Source organism: Hypomesus transpacificus, unplaced genomic scaffold (assembly GCF_021917145.1).
Source record: "Hypomesus transpacificus isolate Combined female unplaced genomic scaffold, fHypTra1 scaffold_277, whole genome shotgun sequence".
NCBI classification, from domain to species: domain Eukaryota; kingdom Metazoa; phylum Chordata; class Actinopteri; order Osmeriformes; family Osmeridae; genus Hypomesus; species Hypomesus transpacificus.
Genome location: NW_025813804.1, coordinates 45,577 through 65,057, shown reverse-complemented (window position 1 = coordinate 65,057; position 19,481 = coordinate 45,577). Strand labels below are relative to the sequence as shown.

Here is a 19,481-nt window from a genome sequence, read left to right as displayed (position 1 = left end):
GAAACGCAGGCTGCGGTCTGCCCACCGTGATAAGACGAGTCCTTTTCCCGAGGTTACTGGCCGCCGTGGACACTGCCACAATCACCCCTCTCCGTCCCTCGCTGCTCCAGCTATCACTTTGCTCCTCGATCCCTATCTTGATCTCTTATCCTTCTCTTCTTGCTCTCCAACTCTCGCTCCTTTCTTGTAATCATTCGCTGTTTTCGACTAAATTCAGGTCAATATAAGTGTGTCTGGCCCTTTTTCTCTTTCCTTGAAATTATTTCCTGTGTCTCTCTCTGGATTCTGGCCCTAAATTCATATTATCCCTTTCATCCCTCTATGCTTTATCTTTCCCCCTGACCTTTCCTTCTGTCTTTCATCCCCCCTCTCCTTTCCCCTCCCGCTCTCCTCTCTTGGCTCGACACAGGCCCATCCACGGCGGCGCCGGCGTGTGTAATCAGTTTCATCAGCGTTTCTATTAGCTAAAGAAGAATACAGGGTAATTAAGGAGAGGGCGGCCAAGCATAGCGGACAGAGAGAGAGAAAGAGGACGTGCTGTGAGAGAGAGGGGGAAAGAGAGAGAGAGAGAGGATGAGAGAGAGTGTGTATGCGTGTGTAAAGGGAGGTCTTGAATGGAGGCAGGAAATAAAATGCGAGCGAGCGAAGGGTCACGGCAATGTGGTCCTGCTCTCCAGTGTTCTGAGAAAGCACACTACTGGAATGGAAATGAGCTGTAATGTGGTTAATGTGGTCACAGACTCAGGACTCACACAGAGCCTCAACAGAGATACATTAACAATGAGTTTCAAAATACATGGCTGCAGTTTCCATAGAACTGTGAACTCAGGAGAGGTAACTTGAGTGAACAGAATGAGGAGTATATAGTTATTTAACTCTCAATCAGTAATATCGATAGCCTGTTTGGCCATCGATATTACTGATCGATCCATTTTGTACACTATGCTCAAATGTGTGAAAGTGTGATGTTGTTTCTGGATGTTTTCAACTGCTTTGGCCAGAACATGCACTGCATCTTGGATTGTAACAGGATGGCAACAATGTTACAGATATCAAATTCCTAAATGACCACTTCCAACCTGTGTAGACTGGTGGGAACTGCTACCATGTTTAATTCAATTGGAGTCCAAAGGCCCCATGGTCCCCTCTCAATATATAGCTCACAGACATGGCTTCAATCACGGGGTGACCAGGGTACACTGTAGACCCATTTTCAAAACACATGCACACTGTTGTACATAACTCTAAAACATTCATATTGGTTTACTGGCTAGCTACCCTCAAAAGTGCCACAAATATTCTAGTCTGTTTCTTCTTAGAGCATCCTCAAGGGTGGATATATACATAATTCAAACTCTGTTTACAAGCGTATTAGCACAGACGTTTGATGCTGGACACATGATCTGCCAGTTACATGTTCATTTCACAGAGAGCGAGTCACAGCAGCCATCCACTGGACCATAGAGACTCTCTATATTTCCCAGCAGCGTGGGTGCTGTTCTGGTGCTAAGCTCAGCTAACATTCATTTTCTGCTGAAGCAGCCAGTGGCCTGCGACTGGGAGAGCAAGTTTGCCCTGAGCTGAAATATCAATTATACTGTTCTCCCCCTGCAGACAGTGTGTAGCTTTAATCTTCGCACAACCAATCAAAACGTCTGCCTGACTGGACGGGTTGGCGCTGGAACTGTGAGTCGGAGTCAGAGGGAAGCAGTTTCACTCAGCATAGTTAATATTGACGCACAGGGGCTGCTGGGTATCGTACTGGTGCAGGTTCTCTATGACTGCTCAAGATGCTTGGCACACATGCACATACACACACACTGTCACGCAAACCCACATTCACCAACACATGCATCCACACTCATATCTCATCCACATACAGCACACACACACACTCACGTACGCACAGAAGCACACATGCACGCACACACTGACACACACACCCTATACCCTCAATCCCCCCCCCCCCCGCCCCCCTCCCCCATCCAACCTCCCTCCATGGGTGCCTGGCTGGCATGTGAAGACGCTGTAATTTTCCGCCACACTTCCCCTGCTGTTTGCTGGCTTTTTCCCGGGCCGGGCGCGGAGATAGCGGCAAGCACTGAACAAGGCGACGGGCCTCGCCAGCCCTCCTGCCTCCCTGCGATTATTAATGCAGCAGCAGGCAGCGTGGCCGCCAGGTTAAACCAGCAATCAGCGCTCTCTAAATAACATCATTCACAGCGTCTTTAGAGGCAGACCCTCAGACACTGTCCAGCCCTCTGCCAAACACACAGGCAAGGAAGCAGAGAGAGAGACACATCGTCACTCTCTCTCTTTCTATCTCTCTCTCTCTCTTCAATGATCTTGGTGACTCTGCAGCCCAACAGCATGGTAATCCAAAGTACACTGTGTGTACTTACTGGTCAGATGACTGTACTGACCCCTTTTCATACAAGCATACACACACACACCAAGTATCACCAAGACAGCTTGTCAAGTCATCAAAGAATTGATGATTGACTTATAAACTAGCTGAAATCCACACAATCACTGATTCTGTTCCAGGTATATTTAACCTCACCTTACCCCCAAACACACACATAAAACAGTGCATGCACACACACACACACCTTCATATGCAGCACACAAAATACTCATATCTTTCTAAAACTATCTGAAACCTTTTGGGATTTGATATTTTGTGTTGGGATTGAAAATCAATGGGAAGGGGACTGGAGTGTAAAGAGATTATTAACAGTGTGTACTGGGGCAAACTCATTGTATTACATACCTCCCTGATTCCCAATAGATGACCTGAAGCACAATAGATTTTCATGCACAGAGCACAGAAGAAATCCATTGGTTGTTTCGTTCGGATCAATTATTCTCAGTGTAATCATGCTCTCACACTTGCGCCTTTGTTTGGCGTACTGTTGTTTACAATACAAACACACAAAAGGGATTGAGAGGTGGAGTGAAAAAGAGGGGGAAAAAGACAAATGTTTGGGAGAGGGAGATGCTGAGAGGGGAGATATCGTGTGGGTAGAAAGAGAGAGAGGGGAAGGAGAGGAAGAGAGGAGAAGGGGGGGGTGATTGCTTTTAGCTTTCAGGGTGAAAGAGTGTGTTTTCCTGGGTTGAGGGGGGGAAGAATGCTCTGTGTAGATGGATGGTGGAGAGAGAGCACTGCTGTGGCACTGATAAAGTGACTGAAGCCCACTACTGCCTCACTTCCACAATTCTAGACGCAATCTTCTCCTCTCTTTTCTTCTCTGTCCTCCTTCCCCTGCCAAAGTCTGTTCTCACAGGCATAATAATGGCTGTCTCAGCGCCCCTGCCTCCTTACACACACCCCCACACGCACGCAGACGCACACCCCCACACACCCCTTTACTTCCAGGGCTTCCACAATAGCAGCAAATTTGAGGAGGCACTTTTCTGAGGTAGGGGTGCCCTGACAGGGTCTCATTAAACCTGGGGGTACAAAATTAGAGGGCTGTCCCCCCCCCCTCCACATGCACACACACATACACCCTCACCCTGCCCCCAGGGGGTGGCACACACACTGCATAGCTGGGGTCTCTTGGTGCCAGTGGCCAGTACACCCTTTCTCCACGCAGTAAAGCAGAGACAGTGGTCACATCCCGGGGTGATCATCCCAAGGTGATCACCTTACATCTAGGCTCAGACCAGGCCACAGACGAGGCCTGCGTGCTTATCTGCCTGCTTTTCTGCCTGCCTGCCTGCCTGCCTGCCTGCCTGCCTGCCTGCCTGCCTGCCTGCCTGCCTGCCTGCTTGCCCCTCTGCCTCTTTTTCTGCCTGCCTTCCTGGCTGTCTGCCTGCCTGCCGGTCTGTCAGCATGCCTGCTTTCCTACCTTCAGGCATGCTGGATGCACACATCTCAGCTGCATGACAGATTAGAAATTGCGTGCATTCACCGCAAAATAATGAGAATTGAGTTTTAAATTTTAGCTTAGCTGCGAGTGAAAAAAGTGCCTGTCAATAATGTTGGGCTGCAGGGAGGTGTGGAGTGGAAGACAGAGATAGAGAGAGAGAGAGAGAGAGAGAGAGAGAGAGAGAGAGAGAGAGAGAGAGAGAGAGAGAGAGAGAGAGAGAGAGAGAGAGAGAGAGAGAGAGAGAGAGAGAGAAAAAGAGAGAGAAAAAGAGAGAGAAAAAGAGAGAGAAAAAGAGAGAGAAAAAGAGAGAGAAAAAGAGAAAAAGAGAAAGAGAAAAGGGGAGAGACAGAAAGCAAGAGAGATACAGAAGTCTGATCCAAGGATGACTTTGTTTTGGTTTATTGCTTATTACCATCATAATGCTTTGTCCTTCTCTCCTCGCTCTGCAGTCAGAGCACACCTCAAGCCCTACTCAGCCTTCAACTCTGTGATTACCTTGTATTTAAGGTGTCTACAGTCAGCCTCTGTTCCGACAAATGCTTTTCCAATACCAATCACAGCCCAGGCACACCTCATTTGAATGTGTGAAAGGGCTTTTGATTCCATCAGCAAAATGCTCTTGGAGGAGAAGCACCCGCCCATTCAATACTGCAGAGGAATATTCTCAGCTAGCAATATGAATATGCTAAAAGGGAATTCTCCAAGAAAGGAGAATCTGTCGGTCTTCTTGATTTATCCGTCTTTTCTTCTTAACAGGCCCATGTTTGGGGCTGCACCTCATCTGTATGTGAAGAGTGAGCCCCGAGCCTGGAGGATTTCAAACATGCTGTAAAACAAAACACTGGGCTGATCTCAGACTTTGATTAGAGAGCAGAACTGAGTTGATTGAGTGAAGTCTTTGTATCTGTTGTTCTGTTGTTGTTTGTACGTGGGTGTGCATGTGTGTTTGTGTGTGTGTGTGTGTGTGTGTGTGTGTGTGTGTTTGTGTGTGTGTGTGTGTGTGTGTGCATGCTACCCACCGCTGATATCTTCACTCTACCAGCTTGTTGACCTCCAAACCTATCAGTGCATATCTTTTGTCTAAGCAATTGCCAGCCTTTCAGTCTGAGAGGAGTTAGTTAATGCATCCAAATTAAAATCTTGGGTAAATCCCGTGGCTTGATTGCTTGAGAGCCTGTGAGAGTTGTTCAGCCTTAATGGTGAAGGACTTTGTGAATCCCAAAGTCATTTTTTGTTGATTATTTATCCATGTATTAAGATGCTCTGTATCCAGGGACACTTCCCTTCCTACACAGTATTGCATACAACAGAGCTATCTTCACTTATCCTTGAGAAGGCCTATTTTGTTTTATTCACTACAGTCTTACACTATAGTATAGCCACAAAATGAGACCGTATTAAACTGATGCAAATTGGCAGTAGCTAACCTATGAGGGACCGTTTAGGAAATAATTCAGACTATCTTTAAACCAAAACATATGAAACACATACACATATGAAACGTTCACAAACATTCATAATACAGAAAACTCACATCCACATTTAGTATGAATGTGTGTGAATATTTCATATGTGAATGTGTATGTCTTTCATATGTGTTGGTTTAAAGATAGTCTGAATAATTTCCTAAACGGCCCCTCATATTAACCTGTGAAGGAAAATGATAGTTGGGAATCCAACAAACACAATGGTACAATAAGGATGATGTCAGTTGACTATGTAATAGCTGCTTAAGTCACACACAATTTCACAGCGCCTATAAGAGGATTAATGAATGACGTTTCTACCTGTCGTTGAAAACAGAGAGCTTAAACGGAACGGATGTGCTTAACCCCCCCACCTTCCCTTGCTGGTGCCCCAGTCTTCAAGACCACCGACAATCCCAGTTCAGGTGCTATTTCCTCAGCCATTGAGGTGCAGATGACTAAATCAGCGCTGACAATAAGTGGAAAGAGGATAGAGACTGGGGGTGGAGGGAAGGGAAAACCTATTTGGTTGCCTCTCCCTGCCCCCCGCAGCTGAGAGGGGTACAGGGGCGAGAGTCAGAGGACAGCACACCGCGGGTCCAACAACCCTAATGGCACTTCTTTTGCATTATGATAATTGCTGACGCAAAATTGCCACCTCATTTTTTTTCTCTCGTGTTTCTAATTATTGGCCTCTCCAGTACGAGCGGGCGGCTGGGAGCAGAACATTGGCAGGCAATTAAACTCCTGCAATTACGCTTCCATTGTAAAGCAGCGCGGTTTTACGGGGGGATTTGCAGGGCGCGGAGTGATTGCTCTCCGACGCAATTAAAAATGGGACAAATCTGGTTCTGGACCTGCAGACGTGTTTTTGAACATGACGGGTGTTTAGGAGCTCACTGCCTGGCTCGATGACGGTTGGAGTAGAACGAGCAGGGGTGTGTTTGTGTGTGAGGGAGGTCAGTGCAGGCGAATGCCGTCCGACCTGCTGAGGCTGGCAGACAGCTGTATGCCTGGCGCTGACAATGGGCACAGCAAGACACACACAGACACACTGTGCCCCTGCAGTCATGCCATACTAATGCATGGGTTACACACATAAGGCACACACACAACTACATACACACACTTGTCAGAAGGTATTACCTCCTCCATGCCAAGGATGTAGGCTATAGGATTAACCCTCCTCCTTTCCCTCCGCCTACTCCACTTCCTAGCGTGTTGCAGGAGGCAGTAACTTGGTGTGAATGTAAGACGTGCAGGGAACGCTGACTGGTCGGGGATGCAGGGCCACCTTGAAACACACAGACGGGAGTTTGTTTACCATGGGGTCTCCAGGGGGCACGCAACACACCTACAGCTTATGTCACACCTGATGTCCAGCAATCAAAAACTAGTCTGAGAGCCTAGTGGGTGATGTTTTGAGTGTGTTTGTGCATGTTAGTGACTACCCTTTGGACATGCTGTTCTTTTGCAAAGTACTCTGACTAAACCAGCTGTCTGTCTTCCCGTTGAAAGAATATTTTTGGTGGTAGCACTTTGCTAAATGGAAATTGTGGTATTAGCTAATAGTTGCTGGAAGCCATGTATTTGCTATTTGCATTTGTTTCACATGGAACGCTAATTTCCCCTTAATTAAATTGATCAACATTTTCCAATAAAACCCATTCGAGTGTGCCGAGGGCTGGACAGAATGGTGTGCGTGTTCGCTATCTTCAGCCAATGGCAATTAAGAGCAAGTCACTGGAGTTAATGAAAGTGAGAGAGCACGCTTACATACCTCAGAGAACAACAGCACTCTGCTACTCCCTCGTCCCTTCAAATGTCAAACTCAAAATGTAATTCTAAAATACTCGGGGGGATGCTTTAAAAAAGTGCACTCTGGTTAGGGGTGTAATAGCTTTGTAAAACGAGGTTATGAAAGGAAGACTACAGCTCCTTTACATTACAGTTTGTTCGGTGGACGATGTTGAACGTCACTTTAATAGACAAGCGTCATTAATCAGTGGTTTGCTCCCAAATGCTTCCACAGTCGTTCACTCCTGCTTCTATTGTAAGTGCTTACAGTAAACTTTTGGGTGCTGCGAATGGAGAGGGGGGCATTCATTGTAATTCCTACCCGCTGTTATCTCTATGCAGATCCCTTCTTTTCAGTCCCCAATCCTGTTTTCTCTCCCTCTACTTCATTCTCTCTCCGTGGATGAAAGTTACTGCCATCATCGTGTGTGAGGCTCACATCTGCATTGCAGTGCCGAGGGGGAAAAACAGAGAGGAGAGAGGATTGGTTAGGAGAGGAGAGAAGTGGAGAGGAGAGGACAGGTAAAATGTGTAATTTAGCAGAATAATGGAGGTATGAGTGACAGCACCATATATCTCACTGTGCATCATTTGTCATATTTCAACCTGCCTTTGACAGACACATGAATGCTGCCATTTAGGTCTACCCAAAACAAATATAAACAAAACCAATTGCACCTCAAAGTGCTGTCGCACAGAAAACAGAGACAGGGTCACTCGCTCCCCATCTCCCTCGGCCTCCGGGTTATTAATGGCGTCGTCATTTTTCCCGGCTCACTCTATTTCCCCTATGATGACGGCCCTGTCGCTCCATGTTCTCCCATGTTTCTGTAATTGCCCCAACTGCCTGCCTTATGCTGAGCATGCATGTGTGTGCGTGCATGTTTGTGTGTAAGTGCATTTGTGTGTGTTTGTGTGTGTGTGTACTGAATGTGTGCATGCATGGTTGTGTCTGAGTGTGCGTGCATCTGCTTGTGTACGTGTGTGTGTGTGCGCGTGTGTGTTTGAGTGTCTCCTTGCATGTTTGTCCCCCATCGAAGCCGGCTGGGAGTTTGTGGTCCAGAACTGCTGAGCTGCAGGCGAGCTCCACACAGACCAAAATGACAACCTCCAGGCCAGCATTGGTTGATGACCGTGAAACTCTTGCTGTTAACGTAAAGCGAGCAACCGGCTGGCACAGAAAGAGGCTGCCGTTGTGTGCTGTTCTGCCAGCAAACAGAAAACACAAACCTCACTTTTTCCCCCTACTGCTCTGCAATGCTGCAATTCAAGGACACCTCTCAATCTGTACGACCACCAACGAGCAGCTACTGTAGCACTCTAGCTAAACATAGAGCAGCTGGAGATAGCCATCACTATCTGTCACAGTCTCAAGGTGCAAATTGCGTTTTTGCAGCTGAAAGCAGGGGAGACTAGGCTGACGGGAGGAGGAGGTGTAGCCCAGCCAGTACACTGTTCAGGCGGCCATGTTTCAATGCCTGGGGGTTGTCAGAGGTGCCGACGCAGCCCTGATAAAGTGAGGAGTAAGTGTTTTGAGAAGTGTGTAGGAGCAGAGGGCACTAGAGGAAGAGGTGTTGGAGGTTGAGTGACCAAGCGTGAGGGCCGACCCTGCTGCCTCTCCTTTCGACACGCCATTAAACATGGCAACCGTTCGAAAAAAAGCTTCTCTTCAAAAGGTTGAAAAACAGCCCTTATTCAACAACTCTCTGATGTTTTCATCACCCTAGCTGAAAACAAAGGTGGAGATGAAACCCTCAAGTCACACGTTGCAGTTAGGTATTGAACATTGTCAGAACAACACATTTTATTACAACACAAGATTGCTAAATCTATATTTTTCTCCAAGCTGATGTGTTTGGAAGGTTAAATGGAGGTTTGAATGCGATGCTAACATAAGCTGTGAAGAGACCGTGATTACAGCCAGCCTTTTACCTCTGTGCACTTAAAATCAGCCTCTTTTCTCCTCTCTTACTCTCTCTCTCTCTCTCTGCCTCCCTCCCTCTCCTTCTCTCTTTTGCTCTCCCTCTTTCTGACTGTCTAGTTCTTTCTCCTTTTCCCTCTCTTTCTCCATCAGTTTATTATGCAGTAACATCACTACATCCCCTTAGGCAGCTGTGCATCTCCTTATGACTGATGAGGGTAATTTCTCCCCAAACAGCAGAATGATCACTTTGGTGAGAGCCCCAAACCCTCTGCTCTCTCCTCCGCCCCTTTCCCCTCCCTTCCCACTCTTCCTCTATATTCTTTTCTCCATCGCTGGAGAAAAGAAGGAAAACAAAGATGTTTGTTGCTGTTTTCCTGCAGTGGATTGAGTGGGTTCAGGAGATGGATGGTTGGTGTGTTTGTGGGTTTGGGACAAACAAAGGCACTCACAAACAAAAAAATGGAGAAAGAAATTCACATCACACAGGAAATTATCTTTGTAAATTATTTGACCAATATGGCAATTTTTTGTTTAATTTGTGAGTGTTGAAAATATTTTTTTCATCAACATGGCTTTTGATCTTAAATTAAACAAAGCCAACAGTAACATTTTCTGCAAGTGTTTTGGTAAAACAAAATCCATTCGCTGTAAAACGACTTTTCTTATTTTCTTTCATTGCCGTAGAGATCCAATATAATAATATGCCAGTGTGAGTTACCTTCACAGTAACAACTAAGGGTAGATATACTGGTTCTTATTCTCCATGTGTGTTTCTCCTGAAGGAGGCTGATGGGAGTTAGAACAGTTAGGGCTTGTCTGCCTCCCTGCTGGACTCATAGGTTCAGCCTCACTGCTCTGTCTTCACCCATTCTCACAGCTGTCCATCACACTGCTAAACAAACCCACCTGTCTGCCAGGAGTGGGACTGGACTGGGTTAGGATGGGTGGGACTGGGCTGGACTGAAACAGGATGAAGAGTGGACTGAAATGGTATAGGATTGGAATAGCATGGGGCTGGTATAGGATGGAGGTTAGAATGGGGTGAGCTGGTATGGGATGGAAGGAGATCAAGGTGGGGTGGGGCTTGGCTAGGCGGGGATAGGAACCTGAGATTGAGGTTGAGTTTCTGGAATAGACTAGAAGGTCTGACTGGGCTGGACTGGGCTACAGCTGGTGGCTGCTGGGCAGATGCAGGATTGAGTGTGACAGCGCCCTCCCCTGGTGATGGAGAACCTATTAACCTACTTATTACCCCCACCTGTCAAGCAGCACCACGTCTGTCACCTCCACTGCCTCACCTGCAATGACAGCCCTGGCCCACTAATGAAGACAGTCATACCATTATAACCTCAATGGCGTGACCGAATGGCATGCCTTTGTGGGCCTCCTGTCCTTGATCGCAAGTGTGTTCCCAAACTCGTAACAGTATATCTATTGAACCATAAGAGACATGCCGTTCTCACTGGCCCACTTGATTGCTTCAACAGTGAAGCTATTAACAGCACATTATGGAAATTGTAATGGTCAAAAACATCTAATAGGATAAAGGCTAAGTATGGTGCAATTTAATGCCGCTGACTTTCAGTGGCTCTTTGAAGGATGTTTTCAATTATACGCAGAGAGCTAATTTAATTTATTGTTTCGTGACTGAAAATGCGTTTTTAAAGGTTGACTGACTCTATTTCAGAAACTCAGGTTTAATCAGTCATCTACATTGAACACAGGCGCCGGAACGTCCTCTAAAGAGATTGACAAAGTTGCCCAGGATTCTGTGCTCCGCCAGGCTCTTAAAGGGACGTTCCCCCCCACTCTTTCTTTCCCTCCCCCGTCCTCCCTGGCTTCCAAGCCACGTTTCAATTATGGAAAGAGAGAGAGGGAGTGGTTCATCAGAGACATGAAAGGCCTGCCCCTTTAAGAGGGCTGTCTCCCCTCTCTCTCTCACGCTCCCCCTCATCCAGGCAGACACTCCGCCTGCGAGCGCTTGTGAGCCAGCTCCTGTCCATTCACGGCTCTTTGTAGGGAGAAACAGTGCGCACTGCCCAGTGCATCACTGAGACATCACAAACACAGGTCCACGGACGACCAGACCAGGGGGGTCTGCTTCTGACCTGATCTGAGAGTGAGGTGAAAGGGGACAAGAGAGGATAGGGACACCGCCACTCCACATCCACCACCTTCCTGGAAAACATTGACCAAGAGGTCCACAAGAAGATACTGGACCGTCCCAAGAAGTGTATCTAGGAGTTGAGAGCGACATGGATCACTGGATCAAACTGACCAGCTGAGATAGCAATTTACTGCGGGAGAGGGGAACTCTGTTTTCTTCTGAAAAGTTACACTGAAAAAATGAGCTGTTCCTGGAACGAACACAGGGACGCAGCAGCTGAAAGATTTTCTCCTCGTCTTTCCTGAACTTTCAAGATTGTCATTCATGGCGTGAAATTGAGATACTCTTTTACAGCAGCGTCTTGAATTGTCCCATCAGTATTCTTCATTCACCAGCTGGCGTTTATCTTGTTTTCCCAGCTCTGTCTGAGTATCTGGGTGGAAAGAACTCTCACAGAGCAGGATCATGTTTTTCGTCTGAAGCCCTAAAACTTTGTAACCGCTGACTGAATAAAAAGACTGTTAGAAATAACAGAAAATGATGCTAGCCTGGCGTCTATGCGGGGAGATTTTCTGACTGGACTTGGTCGTGCAGGAAAGAACCGAGGACGGAAGCCATGTTCACAGGTTGCGGAGTTGCCGGTTTCCAGACCCAGTACCAGATCCCAGCCCCTGTTGGACCCCATACAGCCCTGGAGGTGAACAGGCAGGTCCAGGTGGAGGTTGGGGTGACCCCGCAGATGTTTCCTCCCTTCCAGGGTCAGGCGTACTGTGGACATCCTCCCTCCACATCCCCCTCCACCGCGCCAAACAGCATCTCTACGTCGTCGCAGACCTCACTCCCCATTCCTCCTCCTCCCGCCGCCCTCAAACTGGGGCAAGGGGGGTTCAAGAAGATGTGTCGCACTGAAGAGGATGGTCCCTGCCCATTCCCAGGGCTGCCAGCAGGGGTTTTGGAGATGCGCGTCAAGGAGGGCAGTAAGATCCGCAATCTGATGGGCTTTGCCATGTCTCGCATGCAGGGGGAGAGGGGGGAGGTGCCTGGCGGTGCAGCCATGGGGGTCAGCGCCAGGGGAGGCGGGGTTGGGGGTGGTCTGAGGCAGGTGGTGTTCACCGGCTCGGGGCGCGCAGTTACCAAGACGATCACATGCGCGGAGATCATGAAGAGAAAGGTGGGGGGCCTGCACCAGATGACCAAGCTGCGCTATAAGGGCGTGAGGGAGGTGTGGGAGAGCCAGGAAGGGGGCGCCTCGGAGATGACGGTGCACAGGACCGTGCCCTCCATCAGCATCCTTCTCTCCAAAGACTCCTTGGACCCCCAGGAAGCCGGTTACCAACCTCCAGAGACCCTCAGTGCTCTCTGGGAGGAGAGAGACGGGGCCGGGGAGGGTGCCCCACAGGCAGCTAGCAAGAGAACACTAGGTGTGTCTCCCCGTAGCAGCCACCCTGACAGCAAGCGAGTGTGTCTAGGGGAGGGAGGAGTAGGAGGGGGGTCTGGTCTTACCCCTCGCTGACTGACTTGGCTGGACTATTGAGGGGCAGTAGAGGGGAATGGAAGTAGAGGGGAATGGAAGTAGAGGGGAATGGATCAGGGAAGCTCACTCAGTCCTGCCCTCCGCCCTAGCACAAAGTACACCAGACAATCAGAGCACTCACTCAGACGGAACCGAGCTCTCTGAGCAGAACTGAACACACAGGCCCCTGACTGCACAAGTCAGCCTGAAATGGGGCCGGAAGTTCTGTACATATGGGGGCTTATGGAATGCAACTACACTGTAAGCCCAGTGCAATGTTTTTTTCGTTGTCATGCCAACAGAATTTGAAATGACGGCTGTCATGCCGAAAGAGCTTGAATAGCTTCCTTTCTCTTACACAATATCAGCACCACAAAACACAAGAAGTGACTAAATTAAATTTTAGTCGTCCTTCTCTTTCTTTATAAGATGTTGCTTATTTTATTTTTAGTCTTGTTTTATCTGTATAGTGTATTATCAAAACGTAAAAGGTGGGTCCTCAACATTTAAATGATTATCGATAAGTATGCTTATGTTTGTTCAAAGACATCAACAATGACAAATGTAACACAGTATATTCATGGAGTTTTGTTTTGTCTGGAACATTAATCATATTCAAAAATCTAATAAATTATTTGAAAAATAGTAGTTTGTCTTTCTCTGTGCTCACCACTCATAGCAGGCTACAACTGTAAAACACTGTGTCTGGAAAGGTAATCCCTGGGTGCTGATCATTTGATAAGCTTAGCAGGAGTGAAATTTGTCTAAAAGACAGCTGATTTAATGACATAGCTGCTGATAAGACACACAGCTCCCCAGCCTGCCTGTTTGACAGAGCAGCCTGCAGGCAAAAATACAGGCACAGATTATCATTATGATTGTAACACCACATCACAACAGGCAGGGTAGATGGATTAAAACTGTGTCTGACAGAAATTCACGTTGTCCCCTTAGAATGTGAAACCAGGGCAAAGGTCTGCTTAAATTTGTAGAGTTTTATTCATGCAATATTAGTTCTACCTCAGCCTTCAGTTCTGAAGGTTTTTTGTTATTGTTTGATTTCTTATGAGGTGGTTTAGCCAAAGCAAATTAATGGTTAATCTCTTCAGAAGATTGTTGTGGGTATCAGATTAGCCGTACATAGTGTTTTCCATTATATGTGCAGTATACACTACTGTACAATTCCATGGTGTGTGCAGTGTGCATACACTTATCAAACCTTGAATGAATTGTTCAAGTCATGTAAAAGAAAAATTACGTATGTTGCTCTCCTTCTCAAATAGCCCAATGAGAGCTTTTCAAACCTGACACTCTTGCATTTGCTCTTTACAAACCATGTCTGCTTTAGGCATAATAATAAAACTTTACAAATGTAATGGGAGCCTTTCCCTTGATCATAATGAAAATCTTCAAAGTCAGGGCCGCACGGCTTAATATCGCTAATGATCAAAAAGCCTTCAGTGGCTTATGCATTGGACCACTGGAGTTCTCTTGCAAATGATGAATTCTTGAGTCTACACCCAGTGTTAGGGTGAACCTGTTTTGGAAAGGATAAGCTGCAAATGGCACAATCCTATTGTGTGGAGTTGGACAAGAGTACAGTGGTTGGCCAACTCTTCTCTCTCTATGGCAGACACACTGATTAACCTCCTTCACGAACCTATTAAATGAATCAGAGCAAAGCAGAGAAGCCAAGGTTGAGTAGGGAAAAAACGCTGCCACTGCAATAAAGCCCATATGGAACAAACTGTGTGTCCTTAAGACTGCAGGAAGGTTATCGCTTCAGGTCGTTGTTATCACACAGTTAACAGCTTTCACAGAGGAGGCTCCGGGACAGCCAGCCAGTGATGCAGGTCACATAGATAGCGAGGCTATAACTAAATCTCATATCGACCCGAATCCTGTTATCAAGCATTACAAATTCTAGGCCAAGAGTAAAATGCAGAGGGGGGTAATTATATAGAACTTGATAGCACACTTGAGTGAGAGCCCTGATAAAACACAGTGACAAAAGCATTATCCCAGTGTTAAATCCAATGTGGCATTGTAACAAATAGGGTAGTACTGTGAAGGAGTCAAAACTCAGCATGAGAGTGGGGACAAGGTTATTCACCAGCTGAGTCTATTTATACGGTTTTATTCCGAGGTAATCATGGAGGTGGTTATTGAGTTCTCTACACTGTTCTCTGAAAATAATGTTCCAATGTACCCAATTAAATACATATTTGTAACAATGCTGAGAGTACATCTTATTCATATTTTATTGATCATCACAACAAAGTTAGGATCTATTAGCTTTGTTGCACATTTTGAGGGAAAGCTTGCCAACTGCATAGAATTTGAAGAGAGAAAAAGGAGAGAGGGAGAGAGAAAGAGAGGGAGAGAATTCATTTTGAACTTGTGATAAAAGTGTGTGCACTCTATTTCTTCTCCCCTCTCTCGCCGTCAGATGAGAGCGAGGTCTGTGGAATGGCGTGGGAGTTCACTATCTCCCAGCCTCCAGATGGTTCCGTCTCCACTTATCTAGAAGAATGGGCGCAGCCTCCATTTTTCACCCCCCCTTATCTAGAAATCCTTTAAATTGAATATTTACTGGGGCTATGTTTTCTGCCAGAGTTAGTGTATAGAAGACCCCATTCCCTTTTCTTGTTGAGACAGGCCAAAAGGTTTTTTTCTCTCTCTCTCACACACTCTCACTCTGCCTTGTCAGGGGAAAGGACAATGATTGATTGTGTGATCTCCAGAAAAGAATGGAGGGTTAAGCTGGGCACTGCATACAGATATTAATGGACAACCCTAAAGGGAACATGTTCAACAATAGAGAGAAGTATGTACTCAAAATGACAGGAGCCAGACGTCCTCCATCTTGTGTCACAAGTGAAATAGAGGGAATTAATCACTTTTCTCGCACACCATTGTTTCAGTGTCCCCTCTGCTCACAAGGGGTTACAAGCACACTCAAGCAGCCATTGAAAACATCTTATTGCAATTTAACTAACTAGGGGGATATCTGCATAAACAAACATGGCACAACTCCCCCAGGGTAAGTGGGAATGTCTTTTCAAAACGCTTCTCTGAAATTCTTCCATGTTGGATTAATCAGTGCAGCTGAGGATGTAATTGCAGTGCTGAAGTCAAAGCTGCAAGTGCAGATAATAAAGACTGAATACATGGCTGCCAGAACTCTGAGGGAAAAAGACGAGAATAGAGAGACCAATCATGACTTGAAAAGCTATCTTAAATTGTTGGACCACAACACCATTGAACATCATAATGCAGACTTTTATATGGGAGAATAATTTTTTGGGAAAATATGGTTACTCAGTGCGTAGATAAATGTGTAATAACCTCTTCAAAACATTAATTCTGAAAATATGCTGGGTCACAAAATGTAGGCTATTACCTCTCTCTGATATGTTGCGATTTCACTTTTGACGAACAGGATGTAGTTCTTCTGACAACCTCTGAAGGACCTAGGTTCGTGCCTCTCACTATTTCAATATGTTGCCATCTAGTGGAGAAAAACAACTATCACTGCCAAGGTCAGTTTGTGAAAAGAGGACATCGTTCAATTAACTGTATGCACGTTCAACTAGTCTTTAAACTGGAAAACCTCATACAGACTATCTGATCGTTCTCCCTACACCATAGTAAAAATTGGTTAAAAGCAGTTTCCTTGCGAATGATGGCCATAGCCCAGCACATAGCCCATCACCGAGTATGGCAATAGCCTGCGCATGCGCACACAGCCTCCTCTCTAATGTCGGTCTGAATCGGTTCCTACTAGTCAGTGTACCGCACGGCAACATAAGCCACTGATTCAAGCAGGTCTGCATAATGTTCAGAGCCGTAGTTCGACTCTCAACTTCTGGAATACGGAGTTTAGCGCGGCCACAACCCTGTCATTCGGGTAAGATTGATACCCAAGTTTACAGTAGTGTATAGATTGATTAAGATATTTGCCAAAGATGTAAACTAGCTACTGTATCTTGCTACAGTAGCTCATGCTAGCATTAGCGACTCTGACTCTGACTGGCTGGCTACATAAGCTAACGTTAGCTTGCTAGCCTGTAATTCTGTCAGGGTGACATTGGTTAGCATGTTAGATTATTAGTTACAATTGTTGCATTTTCTTTATCATTTTCGGCCATGTATAGTGAGCGTCTTGTTTGTAAAAGTAGGTATCCATATCACACAGATATCGAGCTAGCTAGCTTTAACAAGCTAGCCATCAAAAAGCTGCTTTAGTGTGACCTTGTCTTGCGATGACCCATGTTTGACCAGGACATCATCACACGTCCACTGAACTATGCGCAGCCGTTGTGTTTTCAGCGACAGTTTAGACTACTATAGAAATGTGCAATGTTTAAGATACATATTTTCATTCCTGAATCAAACGGAGCTTTTGGTAGGCCGATGGTGAAAGCTGTCCTCACATGACCTAGTAATAACCTGAATACAGACCTAACATTGACAGTAGGGAGAAAGCACTGTATTGCAATGTTATTATTAGTAAACAACAGTATGCGGATTACAGCATGTCGACTGTTTGGTCTTTCGACTTTAGGTTGAAAACAATCTATTTCATGCTGCTAATTTTCTAAATACGGACTGATCTCGAAAATAATGATTGGCATTGGAGGAATAAGGTCAGCTTGTTTGTCAGGCTGATTGGGTGGGTAATGGGATTACAGAATAAGTTATTTTAGCTGTACTTATTTGACAATGCCACAAATCTTGTCCTTAAATTAACACAGACCACATCACAACCACTTTCTCTTTCCCAGCTCCACTGCTATGCCGAGGATACTCCCATGGCAAGGTGGAGACAGATGAGGAGTTTGATGCCCGCTGGGTCACGTACTTCAGCAAGCCAGACATTGATGCATGGGAGCTAAAGAAAGGTAACCTCCAAACATAGGAAACTCAAAATAACTTTTATGTATTTATTTATTTGACCTTTTATTTATCCAGGTAGAATCAATTGAGAACCAATTCTCATTTACAATGATGACCTGTCCAGGAGGCAGCAGCACAGTCCACACAAGTGAAAAAACAAACACAGATAGAAAACAGTATGACAAACACATGAGGAAAAGGCAAAACGTTTTATTAAAGTCTGGGCCCTGTGAAAATAATAATAGTTATTATTTAGTTTAGCTAAAGCAATTCGGTTAACTGAGCAAATATTTAACAGGGATGTAAGGATTTAGTTATCTATGCTTCCCTCTTTAGTTTGTGTAGAGATCTGCTTTAACACGTTACTTCTCCTGAGAAGTTTCTTTTTTTATGGTTACTTTATGGACTCATTGCATTGTACTTGTAACATTTAGGATCTAAATACTTTTTTAATAATAGTTTTGTATCGTAGTTTAGGATCAATATTAGCTTTTTGCCAGATTGTTGTTATTGACATGTCTCATGTGTTGCTTTTCACTGCTGTAACGATCCAATTTCCCCTCGAGAATCAGTAAAGTTACTGCCAATACTGTCTGTCTATCTTGGCTTGCAGGCATGAATACCCTCATCGGTTATGACCTGGTACCCGAAGCTAAGATCCTGGACTCGGCTCTCCGAGCCTGTCGAAGGCTGAACGACCTGGCCAGCGCCATCCGCATCCTCGAGGCAGTCAAGGTCAGCTGCCAAAACATGCTATCAAAACATGAACCTATCTTTATGTATTTGATTCTTGCCATTATCATTTGATTATTATTCTCAAACTGCATATGTTATCTGTGAGATTAGTTTATCGTAGTGCCATTGTCTTCACCTCTAATGTTGGCAATGTTACTTCATTGTTACTGGTATGAAATGTTTCAGGTGCTTTTTGTTAAGCTTATACGTTGGAATGGTTTTGACTCTGAAAATTAGTGATTTTGATGAATGATTTTCTTGCATACATTAATAAACATTTTGTGTTGATACAGGACAAATCAGGCCCACACAAAGACATCTACCCATACCTGATTCAGGAACTGACTCCTACTCTGGCTGAGCTAGGCATCTCGACACCAGAGGAGCTTGGTATTGACAGGTTATAGACCCCATACCCGGGTGAGTGCTATATGTGTTATGCTCTCATATCTTCTGGGACCATGTTGTGCATTCATTTTTTAAATCAAGGAATGTAGCATTTGCCATTATTGTGTTTTTTTCCTGAGTTTACACTAGTACAGCATGTGCACTAAACCTTAGGCCAGAGCATGGAAATTGTCCTGATGTCTACCTGCCCAAAAATGTTGTTCTGTATTGTAGCTTATAAAAAAGTATTTTTTGGCTCATACACTGTCTCAAAAAAAACTCATACACTGTCATTGTTTTATCTTCAGGTCATCGATGTTCAAACAGAATCACTGTTCTTCAAAGTTATGTCCCAGTTCCAATGTCTATGAAGTTGACTGAAACTTATTATCTGGTTGTGAATAAATAAATGGACCTAATAAAAAAAAAAGCAATATACTATTGAATCAAATGATTTTTCTCAGTTTTGTCTTTTTCAGTGAAGTAAACTGATACCATTCCTTCTGTGGTTAAAAACTATTAAACACATTTCTTGATATATCAACTGTGTTCTAAAATGTGTTAGAATATCTTGTTTGTTGCTGTATTCACGCATTATACGTTTTTCAGTAAGGTTTATTGGCAGTATAAACCACATAGATTTTGACGTTGATGAAAATCGTCAAATAAGAACTTTAACTTGTATGCCCTGAAAACCGTCCTAAGAGTGAATACCACATACATGAATCCAACTACTGATAAACCGATATGAAAAGACTGCATGGATGCCATCCTAATT

The 19,481-nt window shown here is 45.2% G+C and overlaps 2 protein-coding genes across 2 annotated transcripts; both read left to right on the top strand.

The window, feature by feature from the left end:
- Nucleotides 1-11,035: 11,035 nt before the first annotated feature.
- On the top strand, nt 11,036-13,279 carry LOC124463444 (ribonuclease P protein subunit p25-like). Its single transcript, XM_047015155.1, has one exon. It carries the CDS (start codon nt 11,786-11,788, stop codon nt 12,680-12,682), a length of 897 nt encoding a protein of 298 aa, XP_046871111.1. The 5' UTR covers nt 11,036-11,785; the 3' UTR covers nt 12,683-13,279.
- Nucleotides 13,280-16,425: 3,146 nt separating this feature from the next.
- Nucleotides 16,426-19,154, top strand: LOC124463442 (cytochrome c oxidase subunit 5A, mitochondrial-like). Its single transcript, XM_047015152.1, has 5 exons — nt 16,426-16,592; nt 17,470-17,586; nt 18,195-18,316; nt 18,610-18,736; nt 19,012-19,154. Exons 1-4 carry the CDS (start codon nt 16,520-16,522, stop codon nt 18,721-18,723), a joined length of 426 nt encoding a protein of 141 aa, XP_046871108.1. The 5' UTR covers nt 16,426-16,519; the 3' UTR covers nt 18,724-18,736; nt 19,012-19,154.
- The last annotated feature ends 327 nt before the right edge of the window (nt 19,155-19,481 follow it).

What these genes read in the sequence shown, in the direction of transcription:
- LOC124463444 (XM_047015155.1), top strand. Translation starts at nt 11,786, where the DNA reads ATGTTCACAGGTTGCGGAGTTGCCGGTTTCCAGACCCAGTACCAGATC.
- LOC124463442 (XM_047015152.1), top strand. Translation starts at nt 16,520, where the DNA reads ATGTTCAGAGCCGTAGTTCGACTCTCAACTTCTGGAATACGGAGTTTA. An exon ending in GCCACAACCCTGTCATTCGG is followed by an intron (nt 16,593 to 17,469) that starts GTAAGATTGATA and finishes TCTCTTTCCCAG; the next exon opens with CTCCACTGCTATGCCGAGGA. An exon ending in GCATCCTCGAGGCAGTCAAG is followed by an intron (nt 18,317 to 18,609) that starts GTCAGCTGCCAA and finishes GTGTTGATACAG; the next exon opens with GACAAATCAGGCCCACACAA.